General features: G+C 43.1%; 1 protein-coding gene across 1 annotated transcript; it reads right to left on the bottom strand.

Moving 5' to 3' along the window:
- Positions 1-655: 655 nt before the first annotated feature.
- LOC127786070 (uncharacterized) lies at positions 656-2,228 on the bottom strand. The gene has a single exon (XM_052313397.1). The coding sequence runs from the start codon at positions 1,869-1,871 to the stop codon at positions 1,290-1,292; it is 582 nt and encodes a 193-aa protein (XP_052169357.1). The 5' UTR covers positions 1,872-2,228; the 3' UTR covers positions 656-1,289.
- Between the last annotated feature and the right edge of the window lie 9,542 nt (positions 2,229-11,770).

Here is an 11,770-nt window from a genome sequence, read left to right on the forward strand (position 1 = left end):
ACTACAAGAATCTATTTAATCTATGACGAAAAAAATTCGTCATAGAACACTGAAAATTCGTCAGATAAATTTGTCCGTGACGATTCTACTTATCGTCATCCATTGAGCGTCACAGATTAAATCTGCCGACGCTTTCTCTGAAATCGTCACGGATCAGCACAATCTATGATGTTTTTTTAACCGTCCTAAACACTTTTGGGCTCATGTAGTCCAGCCCCGGCCCAACCTTTGTGACAAAATTAAACGTCACAGATAGTTGAGACATGGCGGCCAACATGGCAGATGACGTGGTCGTTGACACGTGTGTGATGACATGTCACTGATGATGTGGCAGGTAACTTCAACAAATATTTTTAAATGGCCCATTATTTTTTTGACGGCCCATTAATTTTTTTAACAACCCATTAATTTTTCAGTGTAAAATTTGGTATCTCAGTACCTCCACGTTAGAAGGTACCAAAATTTACACTAAAAATATTGGTACCTCCTGGTACCTGTAAAAGACCTTACAAACTTCAAATCTACCATGGATTTTGGATTTGAAGCTGTGCTAAATGGAACCATAATTTCTTAATGAGGTTGAAGATGAAGATTAAGTGTTTTATGCAAAACGATGTTGTAATAACGTATGGTTAATTGAGTTTTAATTATTCCAAACTTGAAAATAGATTAATATGATATTTTAGAACAACTTTCATATAGAAAGTTTTCGCACGAAACATACCGTTTAGCAGTTTGAAAAGCGTGTCACGAGTATCCAAAATTCAATCCAACTTTTGTTGGAGAAAAGAACATGGCCTAAGAGCAAGATATTGCAAAGCACATGGGACAGATGAACCAACCAGGGTGATCACATAATTAATAAGCATATAAAATACCCCAATTTATGGATCAATATATCTTGATAAAAGGTAGTAAAAAACACACCCCATCAAGAACTTTTCACTAATTCCAGTGAATATTACTACTATGTAAACCCTTAATTAGCCTTAGGCCTTAGCCATTACCAAGATGGGTTTACTTAATTGCCTCACAACCCCTAAAAATGATAGAAAATAAATTCAAGAAAAAATACACACTTTTTTTTTCACCATTTCTTCCATCCAAAGAAAAAAAAAAGTCTTGGAGAAAGAAATGGAAAAATAGAGAGACACCACAAATTAAAAACATGAATAATAGTAAAAACCACCACCGCCGGCAAATCTCGCATGCATAAATATCGGTGCGAATGAGGCGGCGGCGGCGGCGGTCAACGCCGGCGTGGACGTCCTTCCCTCGCCGACGGCGTTCTACACGGCGCAGGAGGCGGCGGCCTTTGCGGCGGCGGCCCTGACGAGGGAGAAGGTGGGCAACGGCAGGCTGCTGGGCGGCGGCGCCAGCGCGTGCAGGAGGTCCTCCACGAACCCCCGCGTCACCTCCCGCTCCAGGTCGTCGAGCGCCTCCGCCACCGCCGCCGGCGGCGGCAGCGGCGCCGCCCTCTCCAGCGGCCTCCTCCGCTGCGGCGCCCTCGCCTGCCCCTCCCCCGACCTCGGCGTCCTCGGCTTCTTAATCCTCCTCCTCACAACCGTGGCTGACGGCGGCAGAGGCGGCAGCATGCGAGGGAGGAGAGGCGTCGCCGTCGCCGGAGCCGACGCCGCCGCCGCCGCCGCGTAGTAGGTGTAAGGCAGGTGTAGTGGGAGAGAGAGCGAGGAGTACAGCGACGCCGCCTCGTAAGTCGTGTACTGAAACGGAGGAGGAGATGGAGCAGCAAAAGTGAAGCTGCCCTGGATGCTTCTACGAGGCGGTGGCGGCGGCGCCACGGCGAGCCGCCGGCCGAAGTAGTCGTCGAAGCCCCCGCCGGTGACTTGGCCGATGAGGAGGACGTTCTCCATCGATGGATGGATCGATCTGAAGCCAAGAAATCAAGAGGCAAAGCTAGTTGTGGAAACTCTGCATCAAGAACGTGTTGATATGATCACTTGATGATGAACAGAGCAAAAACACTTGCAAAAAAGAAGAAAAAATTGCAGGAGAGGAGATCAAAGGATGTGGATTGTTTGATCAAAATAAAAGGTGATTATTAGTGATGGAAATTTCTCAAACTTTGATCTGATGGAAAGGCGCTAGAGAGGAAGAGAGAAGAGTAGGGTAATTAAAAAGGCAGAGGGGAATTTAATTAGTAGCTAATTAATTAAGAAGCTGCTAATTAACCCGCCTCTCACAGGCCTCCGGGGCAAGGGCAAGGGCTCGGGCTCGGAGGAGGTGATGCCTTTGCTGCCTATTTATGTAGAGATCTTAGAGGAGGGTGGTACAGTTGACTTTCCAAGTCGCCATCTTGCTTAATTTTATGCTAATTTATTGGTATTAGCAAGTGCTTTGCACATGTGATTCTCTAATCCCAAGTTGTTATTCTTTTCTTCTGCACCCGCTGTACTAGCCTAATTATTTTTTGACGCATCAATGGCATAGGTTCATTAGGAATTCTTCTCTTCAAAACTAATTATTTAAAGATATTTTTTCGATAAACACACTACAAATGCGGACACTAAAAAGTTCTGCTCTTCAAAATTAATTATATTGATGAACTAAAACTGCAGAACGGTTTTTTTTACGCAAATTAACAGATATATTGTTTCTAAGGAAACAGCTGGAATCTCTTAAACTCGAGATGGTTTGATTACACATATATTTAGGTGAAAAGAAAGCCATGATACGATGGACATCATGATTAATATCATGCAAACAAATTCACTTGTAAATTTATATTAATATCTTTATTTTCAAATAATTGTTAATGTTGCATATGGCCAGCTCACTTTGACCACAAATTACTTCCATATGATTATATTATAATGAATAAAAATTGTTTGGCTAGATTTGTTTACGACACCACATACTTCAATAGTACGACATATTCTAAGCACATGAAGTTTTTTTTTTGGGAAAAGATTAAAGTTTTAACTTGAATAGCGAATATTGATTATTCGAGATCGGAGATGATATTATTTTACAAGATAAAAAATAGGAAAATAAAATATAATCCAAATGCACAAATTTGAGTAATCAAATGAAGAAAAACATTCATGGGTCTCCATGCAGAAACAACTTGTCCCAACTTGCAGCAGTTGCACATATACATATTCTCCATTTTTTCCAATCAAAAAACCAATAAGAGCACCGACCAAGTACGGCCTGTCATCACGTCACCCTCTGGACCCGACCGCCCATGACCACCATCCAACCCCCAATCATATGATCGCACGACAGCGACGCCGCCACTGACAGTGGGACCCACATAACCCGATGGCCCCACATGGAATTGACACGGGTGGCTCAACCACGCCGCGATCTCTCGTGTGGCTGCCGCGATTTCCCGGGCGTGGCGGGAATCTCTCTCTCTCTCGCTGCGGGCATGTGCGAGGCGACCAACCGCCAAAGCGATGGTGGCCGTCGGATCGGGGATCGAGGCACATCTGGCCGTCCGTTGCTGCGTCTGGCACTGCTCCCCACATGCTGCCCGTATTCGTCTACTTGTCCTTTTCTTTTAGATTTTGTCGAGCTGCTGTCTAGGTCACCACCCGGTCATTGTACATGTACATCAATATCTTAACTAGCCAGATTAATAATAATTGTGCGTTTTTGCTATATATTCTTAAATAAAATAGTTTTACAGTATTACGGTATTTAAGAAAGTACCTGGATATATACTCAGGTACCCTAAAATTTGTCTTTTAAGTAACACACCGTGGTGATTTTGCCACAATAAAACGCTTTTTTATTCAATTGAGACTCACTATATTGTCCAACCGTTATTACCAAACACTTTTTATATTTAAACTTTGACCACTCAGATTTTTTAAAAGATTATAAATACTTAAAAAGCTTCCATTTCAATCACCATAGTCTAACTATGGTCGAAGTTTAAAAATGCTGGTCAACAACGTTTTTGCCGGGGTTACGACTATATCACAGCTAACCAGAATAGTCCAACAAGCATAAAGATAGGAGCGGCTGCAGCCCTCGTCTGCCGAACAGGCCCAATATTTCTGAACATGTGTAATTATAATTTGTAGGTTTTAGATTTAAAAAAATTACTCTTAGGTTTTTAGATTATTGAACATGCTTGCTATATTTATCCTTTTTTCTAAAACAATATTCCTGATGTAATTAACACTAATGCACACGCGCATATATGCATCCAGTGCATTTTTTTTAACCAGTGAGATGCGCAGTGGACCGGATCGATCCGTACGTAGGATTGGCGAAGACGGAAAAGGATGAAATATAATACTCCCTCCGTTTCAAAATGTTTGACACCATTGACATTTTAGCACATATTTAACCGTTCGTCTTATTCAAAAACTTTTGTGAAATATGTAAAATTATATGCCTACATAAAAATATATTTAACAATGAATCAAATGATAGGAAAAGAATTAATAACTACTTAATTTTTTTGAATAAGACGAACGGTCAAACATATATTAAAAAGTAGTAGTAATTTGTTCATCATTAGTGGTGGTGAGCACGTGTACTGCACATGAAGATTCGGCAAGCACCGACCATGTCCAAATTAACCGAAAGAACAACGATCGATCTATACATGCATGCATATATAATAAAAGAAAAGAAAAGAAGAAAACGAAGGAAGAAGAATCTCACGCGCTCTTAGCTTAGCTAACGATGGTCGATGCGCCGGCCCGATCGTACGGCGCCCGTACTTCATCTCACAAAATGTCAATCGCACGATCGGAGCAGGTTAATCGAACTCGTTCAGGATTTAGGCCCCGTATGATTGAAATTTTTATCTCGGTTTCTCTTAGTATTCTTTCTAGACTACTAAATGGTGTCGTGCGAAAACTTATAAGTTACTTTAAAATACGAAATAAATATACTTTTTAAGTTTGTACTACCTCTGGCTCTATCCCATAATAATTGTATTTCTAGGATTTGAATTTGTTTTAAAATAATTATCACAATAGAGTACTAATGGTCCTATTAATCACTTATCGTCTAACTTTCTTTCTCTTTTACCCTCAACTATCATTCCACTCTTAACTATACATCATTTAATAAGGAGCATTATAATCTTTCTTCTCAATCTTAATATATGCTAAACAACCTACAAATACAATTTATATGGGATGGAGGTAGTAATAATTAAAACTCAATTAATGATACGCTAATGATTTTTTTTTTCGTGCCTTAACTTCATTACCATCTTTATTAGAAATGAACACGGGATGGTTGACATTAATGAAGATTAAGATTAAGTAAGGGCACACAAAACAAGAAAATCATTAGATCAATATTAATTATTTTTAATTATTACAAACTTAAAAATGTATTGATATTTCAGAGCAAGTTTTATACTATAAAAAGTTTTCGCACTAACACACGTTCTAAAAGTTTGAAAATTAACTATGCTAATGAAAACTGAGGTAGAATCGGTATCCTAATCAGTAATAAAAAAATAGGCCTAGTAGCCGGCACTTGCTAAATTGTTTATACAATATTATGAGTATATATTATTGATAAGTGTAGTGGTGGAATCCTGACCTAGCATATAAGGGTTATATATCCTATTCTCACGGTGAAAATAACTGTGCGAGTTTATAGTTGGCGTGTAGAGACAACAATTATTTTTAAACTTTTTAATTAACTAAGCTATGTAATTTTTTTAATATATAGGTATGTTTCTAAGATGTGGTTTGCCTATTCTTATTTTAATTTGTTAGATATATATGGAGCCATTAGGCCTGCCACCACTGTACCGAGGCCTGTCGCAGCCGGTGGCATGGTTGAGGGCTGGAGGCTAGCTAGGGCGGTCAGATCCCGATGGCACGAGCTCATGGCAGTGGTGGTAGCAATACCGTTGCACTGACTGGGGTGGTGTTTGTGTAGGGGTCTACGGCGCTGTCACTGGCTAGGAGAGAGTGTTGGCCGGGTGGAGCAGATGGACATGAGACCGTGCAGTGCTGGGGAGGAGATGGGGATCGGTGGTCTCTCTAAGGAGATTGGTGGGGGGGATGCAGCTAGGATGGGACTTATACACATCAACCGTTGATTTTTATTATATCACCTATTTTTCACCACAAGTCCAAAAGAAGACCATCTACAAAAATAGCTAAATAGGAGCTCTCTTATAGGAAACTGTATGGAAAAATCATCTTTTTCATAGGAGGTCACCTAAGAAAAGCACATAAAAAATAACCTTATTTTCACATGCAATCAAATTTCTCGAGTGTTTTAAAAGCACACGACCACCTTGTAAGTATTACTGGTGGAATTTCTTAACCCATCCTGTAAAATTAAAACAAGGGTGTCTAAAAAATTACTTTTTACTACTAATATATTTTTATCTCTATTAGCTAGTGATATTTTATTGTCACTACTGCAAAAATTGACAACGACGACCTTCCAAACGAACCGCCAAGTTGAGCCACACTTGCCCGTGGCTATAAGTCATCCATTGCAGCTCCCTCTTAGTCGCTCTCTCGCTATCTGCCCTTATGTGTTGCCCTCAATCTCCCCACCTCCATCATCTCTCTCTCGAGCTTAATTAGGGTTACTAGATTAATCTAGGCCTCTCATATAGTACGACAGCACAGTCGGTGCCGGCTTCTAGCTCCGTGCGGCTATAACTAATTTGGACTACGACTAGCAACATAATTTGGGTCAACGGTCAAACTAATGCCTTCATGCACCGGCCGTGGCCTGCTTACGGTTTATACCTACGTGATTTTAGTCAGTCGATCATTCGAAAGCAGATTCTGGAAAATCGTCTAGTCAAAAAGCTAGCTGCAAGCTAGCCTGCAAATCGTGTTCACAATTTTGGACATGAATTTCCGAAATTTTGGGTCTACTAATAATGGGTCGTGGACGCGACTCGTGTAAAGTATGTATGTTATTTTAATATTTTATTTTTCTGAATTTAGCAAAAACTTGCTCAAATTGTAGTTTATTTGAATTTGTAGATATTCGGATTTTCCATCTCCTGAATTATTTGTGCTTACCCATCAAAAGTGGTAGGTACGTAATTTAATTAGGCATGTTGGTGGCCACCGCCCATTTGAACACGTCCACATATCGGCTCCTATGTACACGTCCGGCCTTCCAGACTTCCAGTGCAACGGATGGTACGCTGATAAAAGCTAGCTAACCGGCACAGCTAGCAAGCACACTAGTTCTTGACACCGAATACTATCAGGTAGTGTTTGCTTGGTGGAATGGGACGGGACGGGACGAACCTATTTGTAGAGGTGTATGGTTTAGAGGTGAGTAGGATGGGTTGATTTCTAGAGAGGAATATTCCTCTCAAATCTGGGACCAAGCCATCCGGAAAAATCTGGCGGACGAACTCGTCCCACCTAGGATGAGTGCACGGCGTGAAGCGCCGTTTCGCCCCGCTCGCTCGCTCGCGTCGTGCTCTGCTCCTCCGCCCATCGTGCTCACTCGCTCGCGTCGTGCTCTGCTCCTCCGCCCATCGTGCTCGCTCGCTCGACGACGACGGCGCGCTCAAGCGACGGCCGCGGCGGATCCGGTGGTGGGGAAGGCGGCGGCGGTGAATACGGAGGCGAGCTCGGGCGACGGCTGCGAATCTGGTGGTGGGGAGGGCGGTGGCGGTGAATCCGGAGGCGGGGAGGGCGACAGTGGCGAATCCAGCGGTGGCAGCGGCGAATCCGAAGGTGGGGAGGGCGGGGATGGCTCGGTGGCAGCGTCGAATCCGGAGGCGGGCTCGGGCGACGGCGACAGATCCGGTGGTGGGGAGGGCGGCGGCAGAGGGGAAGGCAGCAGCGACGGCGACAGCGGGCGAGGGTGAGTGCTGCGGCCACCACGTCCACATCGTCGTTGTCTCTAATGTCGGCGCCGCTTCTCCTTCTGCCTGCGCCACTGGTCGCCGCTCCTTCTTCCGCTCACGCCGCCGGTTGCCGCTCATCCTTCTACTGCTCCGCTCCTTTTCTCGCTGGGAGTAACGTGGTGCTAACGTCACTCCAAACGGCATTCATCCCATCCCTACCTATCCCTTCTACCAAATAAAAAACTGGGATCATTCCATCCAATAAACTAAACAAGTAAATGGGATCACTCCATCTCTAAAATCAGGGATGGTATGATCCCATCCCACGTCGTCCCCAAACCAAATTAACACAACCTCAATGTTTATGTTTTAGTGAAATCTAAATGGAGAAGCCGCGCTATTTAGTCTTAACGGGAGACACCATATACAGCAAAGAAAGACTATTACATCTACATAGACATGCATGTCTTTTTTTTCCTTCTTATAAAATTCTCTCAAATTACTTATCCGATTTACAATCCGATTATACCATTATGTTTGTTGCAATTAATTTTTTACAATAAGATCTTGCATCATTATATTACGGTGGAAAAATATTTATGTTTGTAAATTTTTTTTGTTATATATAAAAATTACTTTTAGATTTGACTAAATTACTTCCTATACATTCATAATGCTCTAAGTTGATTATTTCTATTATTGCTTTTAGTCAATTCTATAATTTGTGGACTTTAAATTTAATTTTTAGATAGACCATATTTTTCTCCGTACAACGAATTTACTTCTAATGTTGTAATAACTTACTTCCATTTTGTGCTAAGTTATTCTTATGATTTATGTAAATTAATTTTATACTTTATTGAATTTACTTTCATAAATGTATTTACTTAAAAATCTTTGTGAATTTTCTCTACATAGTTGTCAGGATTATGGATACCACATACCTAATAGTAGTTGACTAAATCTCGGCAGGATCCACCACATACCATGTCTTATACGGAAACTGACCTCGAGGGAGTTCCGGATAAGGAAAGACAACTAGAGTTCTACATGGAAACGACAAGGACTACTCGGATTGTATCCATATTGGTTTCCCTAGTTCTACTTAGACAAGGGGACACCTAGGGTATAAATACAAGCCCCCTAGGAGGACAGGGGGACAACCATGATGAGACGATCAACACGATCAACACCCACCATGGGACAGAGAACCACCATGGAAGACACCCATGACAATCAACATACGCCCACCAGAAGCCACAACATACAAGCCAACATACGCCAAGACAAGCCGCCGGATATCGACATCAAAGATACCCTTGGATCGACCCTATCCGGTACCTTCAGAGGCCGGTCGTAGGGATCTAGCACTGTCTCTGATTCCGTCGGGCGCGAGCTCGAGGAGGAAGGCTACCCTGTTGTCGACTACGAGTCAGATCGTCAGACCGCTATGTCGACAACAGTTAGATAGGCTACCCCACATATTGTACTGGTGTGATTATGGTGAATAAAAAGCAACATCGGCTCCGGCCAACAGGATGTAGGGCTATTACCTGATAGCTCAGGGGCCCGAACCTGTATAAAAATCCTCGTCTCCATCTCTTTTACCTTAGTCTTGCGTATACCCTAGCACCGACGATCCCCATACTGTCCAAATACCGTAGTCGAGACATCAAACGTCGACAGTGGCGCGCCAGGTAGGGGGATTTTGGTGCTTCAGGATTTCGACGAGATGTGTTCAAAAGATGGATTCTCCGACAACGAGCTACTCGACGACTTCAGCTGAGGGGGAGATCCAACCTAACCAGATCAGAACCATCATCGTCATCGACAACTTGGTCTATCGAGATCATCCAAGCCTCAAGCTCCGCGGCGTACCAAAAGATGTCAGATCGCATGATATCGAACGAGTACGCAACAAGGTAATTGGTAGATTGGTTTTTTAAATTGATCTACTAATTTCGTAAATACATCCGGCATGTATCTACAAAGGTACGCAATATTTTATCTGCAATTTATCGTACCTATTCAGATCATACAGTATTGTCAGATCTATAATTTATTATGTTTACCTAGAGCATGTTCTTTATGCAATAATATCTGTTGCGCGGGTGTCCCCGATGTTAAATCGACTACGATCTAACACTAGGGGCTCGCTCTGTCTTCTTCTGTATAAATCATGCTTGTTTACGGTTTACATAATGCCCTGACATTTACATCTGCTCGTTATGTCCTGATAATACTAGAAGATCCATGCAGTTTTTTGAGTACATACTCGATATTATCTGCTATATGTCTTGCCTTCTAGAAAATATTTTTCAGGAACAATTGAGCACTCGAGTAGGTTGTGGTCGAGTACACTCTATTATCAAGAACATTCTCAACAAATGCGGAGTTATCGCACCAGACCTACCAACGAAGACCGGCGACCTATCTCATAGCATCGGCCACGGCTGGACTACTCGAGAAAAGGTTGTTAACGGATAATTCCTCGCGAACGCCGTCGGCTTGATCACCCGACATGATTGCGAACGGACATCCGGATATGCTACAAGTTAGGTGTGTGAGTCATGCTGGCCACATGAGACGCACATGTAATAAACCAACTCTAGCACTCTATTGGTGTTCGAGAGATAATTCTACACGCTCGCTTGTCCTCGAACCAGTACGTAGCAATCTCTCACACCGCAGCTTCCATTGGTGTTCGAGAGATAATTCTACTCGTCCGCTGGTCCTCGAACTAGTACGTAGCAATCTCTTGCACCGCAACCTCAGATGGTCGAGGTACAACTACAGCAATAACGCAGCGGTCCTCGCACCACGACTTCAAATGATCGAGAGACACCTATTGACTGGTTCTCAACCAGTCAATCGTAGCAATCTCTCGTACAATTACTTCTAGTGGTCAAGTTATGACTACTGCCTGGTCCTCGACCAGCGATGTAGCGTTTCTCCCACTACTTCCACTTTAAGTGGTCGAGTTACGACTACTGCCTGGTCCTCGACCAGCGATGTAGCGTTTCTCCCACTACTTCCACTTTAAGTGGTCAAGTTACGACTACTGCTTGGTCCTCGACCAGCGATGTAGCGTTTCTCCCACTATCTCCATTTCAAGTGGTTGAGTTACGACTACTGCCTGGTGCTCGACCAGCGATGTAGCGTTTCTCCCACTACTTCCACTTTAAGTGGTTGAGTTACGACTACTGCCTGGTCCTCGACCAGCGGTGTAGCGATTCTCCTACTACCTCTACTTCAACAAAGTTGATATCAGGTACACAATATCGCCAAGTGTTTTACCCAGAGATCCCTTACCACGACGACACCTAGCGTTGAAACCTATCCTACTGTCCCTTTACGCCGTCTTGACAAGGCCTCCGAGGAACCTAAGGGAACTTCGGCTGGGGACGCCCAGAGCCGATAAGGCCTTGTCGGATCCTGTAGAGACAAAAGACCATGTAAGATCTGGTCGTGTAAGAGTTCTCGCCGTGCATATTAACCAGGCCGTGTAATCGGAAATTGAGTTTTCCAACTTCACGGCTGGGGGCTAGGATCAGTGCTTGTTCAACCAAGGCAGGTCAAGGGTCCAAGAGCCTTATCCTCCAAGAACGATTCTCCGACGACAAGGCTGGGGGCTAGAGAGAGTGTATGACTCTACAAACTGACTGATCAGAGTCGGTAAGAGAGAAGACGCTCATATACAAAACATTGGTCTGTAAATTTAATTCATTTATAGTTTTCCATTCATATTATAACATGTCACCCTTTGAGCGTTCGCTCGAGGGCTATTTCTATTTGATATTCTTTTCTGAGTATTGATTTCAGGAAAATTCTATTCGACATTGACGAAGACTCCATGTCTCTATGGTTCTACACCTAGATCGACTAAGGTGAGTATGACAAATGTTGACAAAGCTCCGTCACAGACTCTACGCCTTCTCGATCGCTCGAGAACGGTTGCTGGATCTCGACAAGGAATACGAAATGAAGAGA

Source organism: Oryza glaberrima, chromosome 10, assembly GCF_000147395.1.
Source record: "Oryza glaberrima chromosome 10, OglaRS2, whole genome shotgun sequence".
Taxonomy (NCBI): Eukaryota; Viridiplantae; Streptophyta; class Magnoliopsida; order Poales; family Poaceae; genus Oryza; species Oryza glaberrima.

Bases quoted from the DNA above. Each gene is read 5' to 3' on its own strand.
- LOC127786070 (XM_052313397.1), bottom strand. From the start codon at position 1,871: ATGGAGAACGTCCTCCTCATCGGCCAAGTCACCGGCGGGGGCTTCGAC.